At 36.0% G+C, this 17,468-nt stretch overlaps 2 protein-coding genes across 2 annotated transcripts; both read right to left on the bottom strand.

The window, feature by feature from the left end:
* Positions 1-868: 868 nt before the first annotated feature.
* Positions 869-2,642, bottom strand: LOC149531837 (RING-H2 finger protein ATL2-like). Its single transcript, XM_089811820.1, has one exon. It carries the CDS (start codon positions 1,438-1,440, stop codon positions 1,018-1,020), a length of 423 nt encoding a protein of 140 aa, XP_089667946.1. The 5' UTR covers positions 1,441-2,642; the 3' UTR covers positions 869-1,017.
* Positions 2,643-3,343: 701 nt separating this feature from the next.
* Positions 3,344-16,422, bottom strand: LOC149531838 (putative 12-oxophytodienoate reductase 11). The gene is made up of 6 exons (XM_089811819.1): positions 15,730-16,422; positions 5,205-5,384; positions 4,974-5,114; positions 4,766-4,896; positions 4,429-4,608; positions 3,344-4,196 (listed from the first exon to the last, which is right to left on the bottom strand). The coding sequence occupies exons 2-6, from the start codon at positions 5,324-5,326 to the stop codon at positions 3,619-3,621; spliced, it is 1,152 nt and encodes a 383-aa protein (XP_089667945.1). The 5' UTR covers positions 5,327-5,384; positions 15,730-16,422; the 3' UTR covers positions 3,344-3,618.
* Positions 16,423-17,468: the final 1,046 nt, after the last annotated feature.

Raw genomic sequence — 17,468 nt, forward strand, 5'->3', positions numbered from 1 at the left:
AGAGATAATATTTTTTAATATTAAGATATCTAATATAATCTTTAATCAGGGTAAACTTTAAGAAACCTCCTTCCAAGAAAAAATATAAATTATTGGCAAATTTTTCATTATTTTGAAAAATGAAATTATTTCTATTGGCAAATGTCTTATTTTTTTTATTTTGACAATTATTTATGTTGGTGATTATTTTGGAATCATAATTTTTATATAGAAAATATTAGCCAATCTCAAGAAAGTTTATTAATCACCATGGAACATTTTTTACTTGATGGATTATTATGAGGATCATTACATTATATTTTAAATCAATAGTGAAAACTAAATATTGATGACATATCCTTGAAGTAATAATAATTATGATAATTATTGGTGAAATAATTATAATTTCTCCAAAAATATATAATATTTAAGAGAATCTAATATAATCATTTATTGAATATGGTGGCGAAACTTTGAGCTTAAATTTTAAAATAAATTATTAGGTGATTTTAAATATTTTAGAACTAAATTTTATAAAAATGTGACGATTTAAGTTTCCTTAAATTTTAGATTATTAGCCAAAATTTTCTAAAATTAAAAAATTTACGAATATTAGCCACTAAAGATTTCCTTGCTTATAATAAAAAACTATAACACTTCAATAAATTTTGTACTTCAAAACAAATAACAACGATACACTAGAAATGATTAAGCCATATCACAAATTTCTAAAGAGGACACTAACAAAAGTCCAACAATGATTAACTAAAAATACATAAAGTTTTAAATATAAAACCTCATTTATTATTATTATTTTTATTACAATACCAAATATTAACAAAAAAATTTCAAAGATTCTCTGTTGAAACAAACCTTTAAAAAAAGTCTATGCTGTTAACAATTTTTCCTGTGACATTAAAGCCAAATAAAAGCGCCAGCCGTATCATGTATAAAAATATCCCTACTCTACTTTTCACCATGAATCGAAATGGCAGCTTCCCTTACAATATTACTCCCGCCCTGATCAAAGTTACCCTTTTACGGATGTGGATCTGTTGAAGAACTTTCTTCTTCTGCTGCTTCTTCTGTTACAGGAATTCCCACTTCTGCAGTAAAAACAGGGGGCTGTAAATTCTCATCAGATTCATTTTCAACACTGGCTCTGCAAATCGGGCAAGTAGAATGAGAAGAAAACCACATATCAATACAATCCGAATGAAATCTATGGTCACAAACGGGCAGCAGCCTGCCCGTTTCCTCTCCCTGAAATTCACAGAGGCAAACGGCACAGTGTAAACCGTCTTTGAAATTATCCGGGCTGTAGACAAAAACTGGCAGAGCGTCTAATTTGTGCTTACACAGCCCTTCACTCGTCGCCGTAAAAAAGTAATCTTGTTCGTTCCCGGCACTCCGGCTGCCGATTCTCCGTTGATGGCGTGAGCTGTTTGAGTAGAAGCGCATATAAACATAGCGGGCAAAGTAATAATCCCATTTCACAGGCAAGAGTGGAAATTTAAATATGAAATTCAAATTAACTGCAGCTGTCGCTGTCACTGGCCAACTGCAGCTGTCAGTATCCCCGGGGAGAGTTAAAACAACTGTAATAGAAAACGGAAAAGGGACAAACTGCTAGATGGGCCCACACCAGCCACCTAAGCGGTCAAAGCATAGTGTGTGATGTTTAAGGGTGGCCATATATTTGGCAAGCCTTCTAGACTATTACTTTTCCATCGATGGGATTACTTTCTGATCATGTTGCATAATGTTGAAAGGCCCACACTGGTCCTTGATTAAACTGAATGTTGTTGAATGCCAAGAATGCATTTCACGCCGCGTGGAGGTTCTTCTCCGTTGTTCTTCTATATCCGCACTTGTGAGGTGCCTGCCGGATGTGTGGGTGAAATATCTTTCCCTTAAGATTTCTTAATTCTTCTATTTCATGTCCAACGCGCCTTATGATGGGCTGGTCTGAATGACTACCCAGCTTTAAACTCCCCTGGGCCACACATCATCTGTGCTTGGGGCGCAATTGAAGATGTAGTTATTAGTTCCATTTTTTTCAACTACATGTTCCCCAAATTGACTCTTGGAGTTGGGAGTTTCCTTCTATTCACTCCTTTGACTAAATTTAAACTTCTCCCAGATTTCACTTGCTCGGGATTCCCTTCACGAGTGATGCAGATATCTATTAAGAGCGCAAATTGTATGCCTATTGCAGATTTTCTGTTTTGTGAATGTTCCCTAGCTTATAGCCTTATGCATTTTAGTGATTCTCCTGACTGCCTTCCTGACAAAACTGTGAATGCCTTAACCACTGTCTCTACTTGGGTGCATTTTGGAGGCCACTGCCGACTTTCCTTTTATCATTATGAGTTATATCTAGACATCAATCTGGAAAATATATGTTGGTATTGACAACAGATCATTCCCCTTCCCTTTATATTCTTCAACATCTTCTAATTTTCATCTTTCTCTTCACTGGGAATCAATGCGCCCTTTCAGATTTTGAATATCTCCATGCCTTATTTCCAGACTTAGCATATTTTTTAAACTTTTACTTTGTATACTCCGACACAGTTACAGTCCTCCATTAGTCACCTACCAAGGCATGGTTCTCCCTAAGGATTTCAACCTCGAAATTCAAAATCAAGAAACATTTCGAAATTGGAAACTTGCAGGTCAAGTCACAGAACTTGACTCTGAATCCAACTAAATTTAACCACTTCTCAAGCAGAAATAAAAGGGATCCCTGAAAATGAGATCTAGAGCTACAAAGGCAAAACAAACCAGGGGTGAGCGGACAAAAGGTAGGGGTCCCATTTATTATGGGAAATGTGTGGTAAAGATTACAACACTACCATTCAAACATTATATACCGAACATATAACTAGAAGGGAAATGTAATAATTAGAAAATTAAAATCAGATAATTGGTAACCAAGTTATCTTGTTCTATGCTGCTCATTTCAGCAGCTTGATTACTTTGTACTCAATTTATGAGGTGCTTACGAACAACGTGACATAACTTTCAGAGTAATATAATTCAAAAATCCAGCTTAGAACCTACCTACATTTGCTAATTCCGAAATGATAGGACAGTCTCACTTCCAAATGCAAGCACATTTCTCAAAGACCTAATCACATCAGAAAAATAACTCAAATAAAATGCAAGACCTGCCAAAGAATTTAAGTAATCTTATTTTGCCGCAGAAAAACTTTTCGGTATTGGATACGATATTAACTCAGTTGAAGCTGATCTTAGTTAAGGCTCTAAACTTTCATAGGAATATACGTCTTTAATGTAAAGTCAGGGGACAGAATTCTCCCCGCACCCAAAGTAAATAAACAGGCATTGAACTATGATGTTAGATCTAAATATAACTGATATTCTTCCACAAAGATTACATTTGACTGAGAAATTGTACAAAGGTCTGATGAACCCAACCACTAAACAATGGTTTTCAAAAATACCTGAAGAACATTTTAAAAACAAAAGCAAAGGCATAAATATGATAATGGTTTCACAAATTGCAAAAGTTGACATTGGACAAATCCTGTTAATGTGTAGTCATTGATATGTTTGATGTGCCCTGAAGTTACATCAATGAAGATGACGTGGGTTTTAGAGGTTGAGATGAAGTTACAAGAATGGGTAGTCTGTGTAGCCAATAACAGGATCAGGAATGTAGAAAGTTTCCCTATTGTATTTGTTGAGAGGAGCATTCAGCTCAAACCTTCTAGGCAGATCTGGATTTGCAAGAAAAAATCGACCATAAACTACCAGATCTGCTTTACCACTTTCAATTGCCGCATTGCCATCTTCTCTATCATAACCTCCTGCAACAAGAAATGATCCCTGGAATGCCTTCCTCATTGGTAGGAGACTTTTTTCCGTAGGGAAAGACTCTAGGGAAGTTACCATTCTGGGTTCTATATAATGAGCATACAAGATCTTGTATCTATTTAAAGCCTCTGCCATGTGAAGTCCCAGGGCTTCTGGATTTGAGTCTCCAAATCCTAAATTACCTCTAAATGGAGATAACCGGATCCCAACTCGATCTGCTCCTATTTCATTTGCCACCGCTTCAACAACCTCAAGAGCAAATCTGCAACGGTTTTCTAGAGTACCACCATAACAATCAGTGCGGTCGTTTATGCTGTCTTTCAAAAATTGGTCAATAAGTCCATAGGCCCCATGAATTTCAACACCATCAAAACCTGTTGCAGGTCAAAAGAGCAGATCCTAGTTAGCTCTTCTACAGGAAAATCATTAACGCAAACTTGGCCCTGTGTGGTGTCTGCAACTGCAAAGGGTAAATGTCAATTTCCATTTAAATAAAAACCAAACATGTAACATCTTTCCAGCCTTAATAACGAAAACAAATATTAGTGGGCCACGAAAGCACTCTGATTTGAATATTGATTTGTAAAACAATTGACAAATGTTTACCTGCAGCCCTGGCATTTCTAGCAGCAGTGCAGAAGTGCTCAACAATTTGTGGAATTTCATTTGTTGTGAGAGCTCGAGGAGGTGAAAAATCTACAAGGTCCTTCCCATTGGGTACGAGAGTTTGTCCTGACATTTTTTTGCTTGTTGAGGAGATGGGAGGCTGTCCATTGGGTTGATAGTCTGCAATGTGCATTTGCATCCCTATATGTAGTCACCTCTAGGCACTATTGAAAAAAATGAAACATTGAAGTTGGCTGGAAACAGGAATTTTGAAATGATCTAAAATGGATAAAAACTTAGGAGTATTAGCTTGTAAAAGGTAAAAGTGAGCACTTACCCACATGCGAATCCCTTCCAGTATGCCAAATTTGACAGAAGAAAATAGCTCCTTTGTCGTGCACAGCATTCGCAATAGGCTTCCATGCCTCCACCTGCTCCTTGCTCCATATTCCAGGTGTATGTGGATAGCTATTAATACAAGAAAATCATTCATGGGAAATATTTAGATAAGAAAAATTGAATGAATTAATGATTTGCAGTGTTACCCTTGAGCAGTGGGAGAGATGCCAGTGGCTTCTGCAATGAGGAGGCCTCCAGGGCTTGCTCTTTGGGCATAGTAAAGAACTGCATGAGGCTGGGGCATGCAATCATAAGATCTATGTCGAGATAAAGGTGCCAAAACCACCCTGCAAATGCAAATGCCACTCACAATCAATAATTTCAAGGATCTAACATTAATTATAATTATAAAAGATTTCTTAGAGTGACATAAATACCTGTGAGACAAAGTGAAAGGACCCAATTGATAGGGTGTTAACAAGGGGATAGGACAAGTAAGAGATTGAGATATGTTCTCTTCTATCTCTTGATTCTGTTCATAGTTTTCAACCATATTCATGCTACCAGCCCAAATGATGGTTATTAATGTAAATCAAGGACCAGGGTGCAGTTAGTCCCTGTGGAAGAGTACAAAAGTGTATTCAAATTTCAATCAAAATACTCGTCTAACTTTTTTGAAATATAATTACATTTGTGCATAAACTTTACTGAATTCTTTCCTTGAAAACATTTGGATGAGTTGTCTGAAATACTTAGTGTAAGAAGCGTAAGATTTCCACAGTACATATTAGTCATCAAGAATGCCTACAGATATAACTGTGCTTAAGTTTTTGTAGACACATTTCATATTATATTCCATGGTCCATTATTGGGACAGAGAAAAGAATGATCAATAGATCATCTTGATGATAGATCATGAACCATGATCCAAAATGTTTCAAAAAAAATTCAGAAAAGTTATCCAGAATCATTCTTGATCATATTCAACGTAGGTAATTTGAAAAGGATAAAATAACTGCTATTTTTTTAAGTAGAGAGAATGTTGTAACAATTCATATTCATCATATTCTGTTGCACTAGGCAATGTGATCATATGCATCATTCTTAATAACTAAGTATCTATGTTCCACAACATATCCAGGACGGGGACAGCAGAATATATACAGAACAGGAGTGCATGGGTGTGGATGTCTATATATGTGTGTGTAAACTCAGACATTTTCAAGTTAAATTATACATGACATTAAAATTCAAGTTTAGGCAACCGTATAATGGATCAAGCTTGTTGCAACTGTTAATGTTTGTAGCTGCAGGAGACATTTTTCATACCTGTGATGGGCTTTTTTGTTTTCCTTGTTGCTATTAACTTGTTCTCAAGCTTTGTCAGATCGATTATGGTTGTTCTCTTCTTGATCTCTATTTCATTCAGTATGGTCTTTGCCTTAGCTCAAACGAGATTAATGCATCAGCACTCTGTATTCCTTCTTCCTATGCCGTCTATGTTCTTATGGCTTCAGAGATGGAATACTTTTCTTCATTACCGTCTCTGTCATTATGAAGCATTACTGGGTTATAACCCTTGAGGTATTTATCGTATTTTCTGGCAGTTGTATTGCATTCATCTTCCTTTATGATTGACTTATATTGCTTATATTAGAGACTTATTAAAAGGGGAAATATCAGAGCAGTTGATGGAATGCAAATAGACATGCTCTCTAACTGCTGTCAAGTTTTTTATGACTCAACAGATGGTGACTCCTTGTCTACCTTCAGTTATGGTTTTTCATTACCCTGTAAAGCATATTCAGATCAGCTTTCATTTGTGGAGATATGGGACATTATTTTCGGAGCGATGGAAGCTGTTATTTGAGCTGCTCCTTGTTTTTATGATATCTGTCTTCTGTATGTGTGGCTGTGAATTTTACAGACTTTAGAACCATTTGCTCTTTGTATTTTCTTGGTATAGACAGTGATACATGATCTGTGTAAGATCATTTGTAATCTCTGAGATTCACATTGGGTTAATTAAATTGTAGATTCTAAATGCTTGTATTGTTTTCAGCTTCTATTATTGATTGTCATGAGTTAACAATCTCAGAGTTATTTTGATCATCTGTATTATCTTGAGAACTCTGTATTCAGTTTTCAGTGAGAACTCTGTATTCAGTTTTCAGTGTTCAATAAAGAATCTTTTCGGACGTGGCTGGGTTTTTTTTCCTTGGGTAGGAGGGTCTTGCCAAGGAAAATCTCCGTGTCTTTTTGTTCTTATGCTCTGTTTAAGGTATCTGCTGTTGGATTTCTTCTATTCTGGTTCGTAACTTTAACATGGTATCAGAGCCAGATTAGGCAAGATGCATTCTTAATTGTGAATGATTATTTTTAGTAGTTGCTATACCTATGACATTTTCTGCTGAGAACAAGAGAGTATTAATCATGTACTGAGGTCAATCAAAAACTGGAGAACCAAGGTTGTATGTTGAATCAGATCATCATGCTCCTCTATATATTAAAAAAGGGAAAGAGCAGATGCTTTGCTTGGACTTTGGACAAGCTGGGCAGTAATTTCTTTCCCTGTGACTGAGCGTGTTAGTAAAGGAGTTGAAGTTAGTTTGACTATTTTGGCATTGCTGAAAGGAAGAGATGCTTAAAATATCCAAGGAGATCAAAAGCCTCAGACTTGAGCTCCTTGGCGGGAAAGATATGAAGATCGAAATCTGAAAGGGCATTGCTAAATTGATCAATAATAAAGAGATTAGTATTTTACTATGTTACCCCAAGTTTCCGGACGGGAACAGCAGGCGAAGGCAGGACGTGTTTTTGGGATGGCAAAATTTTGCCGATTTTGGGGACGAGGGATGGCAAACGGGGACGGCTATATATATATATATATATATAGGGAAAATCTGAAAATATAAACTATATAGGGAAATTTGCATATATACATTACATTCATATGAAGACATGGATAAACCATGCTATTTAAACATCATCGAACCTTACTTACAACATTTCAACAATCAAACTCAATGCTCAATATGCTATAATGCATTCATAATTTGGAACTATTGTAAATGTAAGATGTAATATTAAAATAATAACATAAAACTTTGATTATACCCAAGAACATAATTTAGAATTCATTTTCAATAGTAACATGAACAATAACCCACCTTCCAAATTGAAACACACTACTATCATTTAATTCTGAAACTACACCTTCAATTCATTGTAAGTGGACTAATATTATTATTAATACAAAAAGGTTCTCTATTCAGTTCTGATCATGATATAGGTTTGTTACAGTAATACGGTATCTTGATGCAACTTAAATATTCACGAATCACAATATCTTCCACGAAGGACTCAGATCAAACCCAGACCAACCTAACACTGATGTAATGCCAGAAAATGACATAAGGACGCATGTTCTAGGTCTATAATGCACTTTTCAGACTTTCCCAGCACCTTGCGAACAGTCTGCTATATAATTATGAGTATGTAGTGCGACTATAACAGCAATATTAATTCTATGATTCCTAACATAATGTTGCCAAATACTAATCAGAGGGCCCTAAATAGCAGGAATTAACTACTAAACAGTAATAAGCATGTTAGGGTGAACTTGGAAGGATGGGCCCACTTTAAAATCAAAAAATATATATTTTCTGAGCATTGATGTTGTCTATAAAATCGAAAACACTCAGTCGTCCCAAGGACTTCCAAGGCACCCCCAACCGTCCCCAGGACGTACGGACGTCCCCGAAAACATTTCCCAAAGTCCCCAAGTTTATGGAACGTTTCTTGGCAATTTTCAAAAAAGGGGATGGAGGGGCGTCCCATACCCATCCCCCCGTCCCCAAGAAGTCCCCACTTCTGAAACGTGGCCTTTTTGGGTGGGGATGCGTCCCCGGGGTATGTAGGTATTTATGATTATACCTTTGGATAGTGATTATGAATTTTATGTAGTTGATTCATGCAATGACACTGAGAATAGTATATCATGTATGCTTTTAGCATTGATCTATATTTATTTCACTCATGGGAGCAGCCATGGTTTGCATCATGTTGAGTGAATCTATGATGCTATCACGTTGAGAGAATCCATGATAAATTTTTGGTTTCCTTCACAATGGGTGTAGCCATCCTTTACAATGGGTGTAGCCATTGTGATTGTCATGCTGAGATACTCCATGACATGAGAATCTGGTAAAATATCTCCTTTGCTAAAAGGGAGTATTAATGTTTGTAGTTGCAGGAGACAGTTTCCATATCTACGATGGGCTTGTTGTTTTCCTTGTTCACATTAACTTGCTCTCAAGCTTTGTCAGATCGATTATGATTGTTCTCTTCTTGATCTCTATTTCATTCAATATGGTCTTTGCCTTAGCTGATATGTGATTAATGAAGCAACACTCTGTATTCTGTTTTCCTGTGTTGTCTTTGTTCTAATAGCTTTGGAGGTGGAATACTTTTATTTATTACTGTCTCTGTCATTATGAAGCATTATCTTATAATCTTTGAGGTATTTATCGCATTTGTTGGCAACAGTCGTGTTGTATTCATCTTCCTTCATGATCGAATTATATGGTTATATTAGAGACTTATTCAAAGGGGAAATAGCAGAGCAGTTGATGGAATAAAAATAGACATGCACTGTAACTGCCACTGAGTAGTTATGACTCAATGGATGGTGACTCCTTGTCTACCTTCAGTTATGGTTTTTCAGTGCCATGTGAAGCATATTTGGATCGGCTTTCTTTTGTGAAGATATGTAACATCACTTTAGGAGCAACGGAAGCTGTTATTTGGGATGCTCCTTGCTTTAACAATATTTGTCTTTTGTATCTGTGTGTTTTGCTTAGACTTTAGAATCTTTTGCTTTGTATTATTCTTGGTATAGACGGTGATGCATGATCTGCGTAAGATAATTTGTAATCTGTGAGATTCACATGGTGTTAGTTAATTTGTACATGCTAAGCAAGTTATGGTTGTATTGTTTTCAGCTTCTATTATCAATTATTATGAGTTAACAATCTCAGAGTTGTTTTGATCATCTATATTAGCCTGAGTTATCGATTCCGATGCCGATGCAGATGCGGATGCGATAATCAGATGCATAGATGCACAATTTTTTGTATTTTTTTTTGGATGTGTCTATATGTGTGTGCGCGCGCACGCATGTAAAGAAATGCAAGAAATATACAAAAATAAACCATTCCATGTATAATATTTCACCATTGATAGTTCAACTTCAAACTTCACAAACATAAATATACAAATTGATATAATTAATTACTAAATTACTCAAATTCAAGATTCCAGTGCAATTTGAATTACAAAATCAAAACTTAGTTCATGATTTAATGCTGATCAATCAAGAGTCAACACTCAAAATTCACTAATCAGATTCAGATTCACTAGGCAAACAAAATGAGAAGAATGAACAAAGAATGGCCCCTTTTAGTCTCATTTTAGGGTTTTGGAGCCAAAAGGAGCAAAAAAAGAATAAAATAAAACAATAAAGCACATGCAAAAAAGTGAGTCATTTTGGTCATTGGAAAAGCATCTGGGCCAGTGGATGCTCTCTGATGCATCCGGATGCTTCCTAAATGTGCCTAGGAAGCTCATTCCAGGCCTGTGGATGCTTGTGGAGGCATTGTGAGCACCTCCACAAGCATCCACTGGTCTAGAATGAGCTTCCTGGGCGCAACCGGGCAGCATCCAAAAACATCCATGCACTAGAATGCATTAGTATCAACATCCGGTGGTTTTGGGAGAGAATCGGTATCTAAGGTATTAGCTTGAGAACTTTGTATTCAGTTTTGAGTATTGAATAAAAGATCTTTTCAGGTGTGACTGGGTTTTTCCCTCGAGTAGGAGGTTTTCCCCGGGATAAATCTGTCTTTTTGTTCTTGTGCTCTCTTTAAGATATTTTCTCTCTGGTTTTGCTATTCTGGTTCATAACATTAACAGCAGCACCTTCTTGATTCATATCTAGCAGCAATATATATTGAAAAATATTAGAAATATGTGATTCCATAGTTCAATGTTTTCATTATGTTGTATAACAAGAGACCCAAAGCCACAAAATAAAAAAATAAAATATTCATTTATTGAAGAATTAATCAAGACCGAGAACGGTAGAGAACTTGGTCTCCAACGTGGTATGCTTTGTCTTCTCTTTTGAAAAATCCAGTACAAGAGTGTCAATCAACAAAATAGGACTAAATTCCAACTTATAGCCATGTTAAGGTCTTGATGGATCCAAGGTTGAAGAAGATCTATAGAAATTTTGATCAACATCATAGCATTTTGTCTACTCTCTCAAATAGACCCAAGGTAAAGTAGTGTCCAACAAAATAGGACCAATTTTTATTTACCAACTGAGGCCTTGGAGAATGAGATGTTTCAGGCAAATAGCCTTGTTGCTTCTAACCCTGGTTATATTCCCTACAAAGGAGTTACAGGTTGAAAGTGATGACTGTCTATAGATTATCCTAGCTAAGGACCCAAAGGTTGATGACATAGCCATTGAAGGATTTAGCTCTAATCTATTGATGTTCCATTGGATGATTCCCACATATATTTAATCTTTTTTGCTTTAAGATTTAGTAATTTGATAGTCCCCCTTTCAATTTGTAATTGTGAGCCATTCAAAAATATTTTCATATGATCATTATGAATATTTTTCATTTCCATCTACGTTTGTACTTCAAAATGTTAATTGTGAAACATTTTAATATGTGGGTTATTTTTTTTTGAAGCTGAATGGTCATTCTATATTTACTATTTAATATTTATATTTATATATATATATATATTTTAAATATTATTTCTTCAATTTTCTATCTTCAATAACCCATCTTCCATTTTTTTAATGGTGTAACAGTATTTGTCCCCACATCCTAGAAACTATGCTCATGGAGTGTCCACTAGTTTTCCTAAGCCAATTGGAAATAAATTTGCAGATTTAACCTAAGTTACCGGTTCAGGTCCAGGGACGGGTTTGGGTACAAGAGCCCAGTACGTGGGTATGTGAAATTTATTTTTCGGGGTTGGGTACATGTGTGTGTGTGTGTGTGTGTGTGTGTGTGTGTGTGTGTGTGTATTATATATTAAAAAAATTTAAAATAGAAATATACAGAATTCTAAAACTAAATCATTTCATAGTATGATGCTTGATCATTGATCTATGATCGTGATTCTAATGAAAATCATTACATTGAATTACTTAATAACAAAATGAAAATGTAGTTCATGAAACATGATTCGATGTTCATCAATCATCATAGGGATTATCAAAAAAAATCATCGTCTATGGAATTCTCAGTGACTGCATATTATGACATTTTAGGGTTCGGAATAAAATATAATTTAAAAAATATTTTAAACTCAAGTTTAGGCCCAATAATTCTAGGTCGTGGGTTCTCACAGGTTCACCCAGGTACTTAATGGCGTCTCCCAGGTACTCAATGGGTGTGTCGGGTTCATGCTGGGTGCGCACAGGTTGTGCGCCCAACACTGTAGCTATTCATGGGTTCTGTGGAATTTTCAGCAGCCGCATATTACAACATTTTAGGGTTAGGAATAAAATATAATTAAAAAATGTTTTTAAATCAAGTTTGGGCCCACTTTTTTAATTCTGGGTCATGGGTTCTCTCAGGTACTCAGTGGGTGAGCCCAGGTTCGTGTTGGGCACGCACCAAGCACAAACCCACAGACAAACCTATACCAAGTTCGCACCCAAACACAGTTTGAGGGCTCAAGGTGCAAACCCGGTAACTTAGGATTTAACCAACAATGAGGTATTAAGAAGTCAATTAATGGCTAAGGCACTTGCTAATTTGTGACAGGTCAGTTGATACTATATAATGGTACAGATACCATGTAATACACAACTACACATAAGCTTGCAAGACAATTAAGTCAAGCAGGGTTAGATTAGTTAAGGGCTTCTGTCCAGCATATCTGCAGTAGTGAGCAATTTCTGCAATCTGCAGATGATCCAAAAAAATCTGGAAAGCCAGAAATACAGAATTACATATAATAGGACTCACGAAAGCCACACACCAAAACAAGGAAGAAGGGGTCTGGGAAATCTGAAAATAAAAAGCATTTATGAAGAAATCTAGGAAAATTCCATTGGTAAAAGCTGAGAGAATTAAATGTCAGATTTACTAATAATATATCAGTTTTTTATCTTCCAAATATCATATTGCACGAAATCCCAAACAAGGCAAACAAATTTCAATGCAATTAGGATGAGTGGATTGTAAGATGGATTTGCAAAATCCAATAAGAAAACAGAAAGAGTTCAAATTTATTTTCTGTTCATTGTGTCATAGTTCATTTACAAATTATTTACATTCAGTTCACACTCCAGCAATATTTGACAAAAAAATTGGAAGAGGCTTTCCTCTTACAAATTATTTATGGTGTGCCATATTAAGGTATCAACTTTACACTACCCATAAACAACCTCCTTCAATGAGCAAAACATGAATATCATCAATAACCATGTAGTTCATATGGTTTTAACTTTAAGCCTTCTAATCTGTAAACATATGATCACAATCATCCTGATGCTGGAATTTCAGGCTCGTCTAAAGAGGGAGATCATTATGAGGGGTTTATTCTTGCAGATCTAGAGATCGAATCATCGAGCACCTTGAGTTGGAACAACTTGGTATATAGATTCTCCATGAGAATCCATCAAAGGTGATTCAAATGAGTTGGGTCCACACCAAAAAGAAAAATCTCACAACAAGAGGTTCAACTCAATATATAAGATAACTTGGAGTTTATTGACAATCTCAATATCATTATGGACTGAGAAGCAACTTTCTATAAAGAAGCTAAGGATATTATAGCGTGGAGACAAGCTACACAAAATGAGTATGATGCTCTCTTGAAAAAGCCACATATGGGAGTTGGTTGCATCTTTCGAAAACAAATATAAAGCGGATGGTTCACTTGACAAACATTAAGCCTGACTTGTTGCAAAAGGTTAGGCTAGAAAAGAGGGCATATATACTATAATGAAACTTTTGCACCTCTAGTAAAATGGACTATTATTCATGCTTTGTTGGCTCTTGCAGCTCAAAATGGGTGGAAAGTTCATCGAATGGATATCAAAACTGCATCCTTGAATGGTGATTTCAAAGAAACAGCATATATGACTCAACCTGAAGGCTAAGCAATCAATGGTAAAGAATACTAGTTATACAAGATTGTAAGATCATTGTATGATTTAAAACAACCCCCCTGCTTTGTATGAAAAACTTATCGAAGATCTCTTGAAGTTGAATCTTGAGCTTTTGAATTTGATGAGGTGATTCTTTTTGTTAAAATTTTGATGGCACTGTTATCCATCTTGTTGTTTATGGGGATAATTTATTTAGCATTGTTAATAATGAGAATTATATTCACAATTGAAGCAAGGGTTTAACTGTAACATGACTGATTTGGACCCATCTTCATTACTACTTCAGTATTGAGGTGATTCAAAAACCAACGAATATCTTCATCACAAAACAAAAATATATTGGTGAACTTCCCATTAAGTTTGGCATGGCTAACAGAAAATCCCATACTCATAGTATTGATATGGAGCAAAATTTGAACCTCATATAGAGCAAAATTTGAGCCTTTCATCAAATGACACTAGTGCATTGGTTGATGCAACTACATATGATCAATTTGTTGGCAGTCCGATTTATGCTAGAACTACTGTTCCAGATGTTTCTTTATTTGTTGGCGTTCTCTCTAGATTAACGCAACAACTTTGAGAAACTTATTGGTTAGCGGCCAAACAGGTTCTTTGATGTCTATAAGGCACTCAAAACTGCAGATTCAACTACTCCAAGACAATACACTTGTCTTTTCTCAAATTTTCAGATTCAGATTATGCAAGTGACTTGGAAGATGGAAAATCTACATTTGGTTTCTTAATACATCTTGCATCTGTTGTCATTTCTCGTTAGTTTAAAAAGCAACCAGTAGCATCCCTATACTCTACAGAAGCCTGAACATAGCGCGGCCTCTGAAGCAACTCAGAAAATCTTATGGCTTCAAAGAATTCCTGAAGTTTTCCAGAAAAAAGAAGTTCTATCCACACCACTCTTTCTTAACAATCAGTCTGCGATCGAAATGGATAAAAATTATGTCTTTCATGATCGAAATGGATAAACAACAAATTTCATTTGACCATATGAAAGATGATAGGTGTAAAGCCCAAATATTGTCCCACTGCAGATCAGCCCTAAGATATTCCTTCCAAAGCACTGGCAGAGAAAAGTTCGTAAAATTACGAGAAACAAGATTTAACTTCAAAGTAAGGGAGCTAGTATTAATGTATTATCGTCGGGTTTTATTTACATTAATTTATTTTTCTGTCTTTTTTTGTTAGGTTTGGCAGTTTTTGTAAGACAGTTTAACTGTTCTATCGCTGCCCTCTCATTTTTATGTATTATTCTTTTTTACAATGAATAATATGCAGTTCCTCTCTGTCATTTCCATTCTACATAAAATCCTGGCCTCACAAAAGAAACCTTCACATACAACTGAAATATGCTGCAGGATATCGTCACAGGATAGTGTGAGAAGCAACAATGGTTCGATATTTATAAACCCTTCCCAAAGTTAATGTTATATAAATATTTCAGCCTCATGAAATCAACGGTCCAAATTGTTTAGCCGCTGCAGGCAAAGTAGTCTTTAATTTTTCACATAGAAAAGCCATTAATTGCCCATCGTTAGTATAGGCTAAAGATCCTAATAGTTGTTTGGACGTTCAGCCCTCACATATAAAAATCAAACGTTCAAATACCAAAAATTAAAATTATGAAGACCGTGAAATATTACCGAGTGACAGAAATGCCAGAGCAAGAGACCAAAACACATAAAAGTATTCACCACAGCGTGAGCTGTCTAAATTAATTTAAAGAGTTCGAGATTTGATACCTCAAACACGGATAGCTTGTAAATATCAGAAAACGTTCGTGTTCATCCGCCACTGTAGCCCCGATTCTGATAATCAACAAATACACATAATACTCAAGTGGGCAATTTAATTTTACAACTATATATTGGATTGGGGATTTGTTTTAACATCATTTCAGTCTATAATTTGAAGATAATGATAAATGTAACCCGTGCTTCAGTTTTTCATAATAATAGAAATGAGAGGGCATCCGGAAAGAAACACTGTTTGAGGAATTTTAATGAAATCTAGGAGGAGAACAACACTCTGAGCGATTAAGCGAAAATCGATTAAACAATCTGTTGTAATTTCTCCAAGTTGACTATTTTATAGTCTGAATTGCAATTTTGCCTCTTCGAACAAGAAGAGACCGCTTACTTCTTACTGGGCTACAACTTCAAGAACTCTTGTAAGGAGGAGCACAAAAATATCGAGGAGGACAGACGATGGTTGATTAATTTCATGCCCACAATGATCTCAAGGGAGCTGAATGAGGAACTAACACAATTAGTTATTGAGAGGAAGTTCGCAAAGTTGTGTTCTTTATGAAAGCCTACAAATCCCCAGGGCCTCATAGATTTTCCCTGGCTTTCTTTCAACATTTTTCGAACGTGGTTAAATTGGATCTACTTCGAGCTGCTCGTGACACTTTCAAAACTGGGAAGCTTCTCAAGCAACTCAATAAAATGTTTATTACCCTGATCCCTAAGGTTAAAGACCGAGGGGCTTCTTTGATTTCAGGCTGATTAGCCTCTATAACACTACTTATAAGATCTTTTCTAAAATTATGGTGAACAAGTTAAAACCGTTGCTACATAAATTCATAGGGAAAACCTGGAATTGGTTTGTTTTGGGGCGCCAAATCCTTGATGCGGCCATAACCACTCACAAGGTGTTTCACTCTATGGAGAAGAGTGGTAATCTGGGTATGGCTTTGAAACTTCACATCTCTAAAGGTTATGATAGGATCAACTGGACCTTCTTGTATGAAGTTATGGTTAAAATTGGTTTTAGTCAAACGGTTATAAGGATGGTTAAATCAATGATAAAAATTATTAATTACTCGGTGTCGATGAATGGTTTGCCTTGGAGGAACTTTGGAGGGGAGAGGGGACTAAGATAGGGTGACCCTATCTCTCCCTACTTGTTTATCACTGTGGCAAAAGTGTTGGGAAGGGCGTTCCTGAGAAAGATGGAAGGGGGGGCGACCTAAGGTATTAAGCCTGCCTCCATGCTTCCACCAGAGGTGATTCAGTAGTTTGTGGATGACACCTTCCTAAGTGGGGAATCCTCTATAGGTGAAGTTAGAGCATGGAAATTCATCCTGGAGGTTTCTATGGTCAATGTAGGACATAAAACTAATTTGGATAAAAGTAAGGTGTTCTTCTTCAACACTCCTTTTGTTACTTAATGGAGGATCTTAAATAGTTTGGGGTGTAATACTGTTGTGCTACCCGATACGTATCTGAGCCTTCCTTTGATAGTGAATGATGTAAGTAACAACTTTTGGAATATCATCCTAGAAAAAATGGAAAAGAAGTTGATTGGGTGGAAAGGTAAAACCCTGAGTAGTGCGGGTAAGCTTCATCGTTTGATTTCATCCCTTCAAGGCTTACCTGTGTATTTCCTATCGTTGTTCAAAGTTACTCAGTGTATGGCGGACAAATTGGAGAAAATACAACGTAACTTCCTTTGGTCAAGAGGAAGTGAGAAGAATAGG

Source organism: Cupressus sempervirens, chromosome 11, assembly GCF_028749045.1.
Source record: "Cupressus sempervirens isolate cs-2001-9-10 chromosome 11, ASM2874904v1, whole genome shotgun sequence".
Taxonomy (NCBI): Eukaryota; Viridiplantae; Streptophyta; class Pinopsida; order Cupressales; family Cupressaceae; genus Cupressus; species Cupressus sempervirens.

Coding starts and splice junctions, on each gene's coding strand:
- LOC149531837 (XM_089811820.1), bottom strand. CDS start 1,440: ATGCGCTTCTACTCAAACAGCTCACGCCATCAACGGAGAATCGGCAGC.
- LOC149531838 (XM_089811819.1), bottom strand. CDS start 5,326: ATGAATATGGTTGAAAACTATGAACAGAATCAAGAGATAGAAGAGAAC. Junction 5,115..5,204: donor CCTTTCACTTTGTCTCACAG/GTATTTATGTCA, acceptor TTGCATTTGCAG/GGTGGTTTTGGCACCTTTAT. Junction 4,897..4,973: donor ATCTCTCCCACTGCTCAAGG/GTAACACTGCAA, acceptor TTGTATTAATAG/CTATCCACATACACCTGGAA.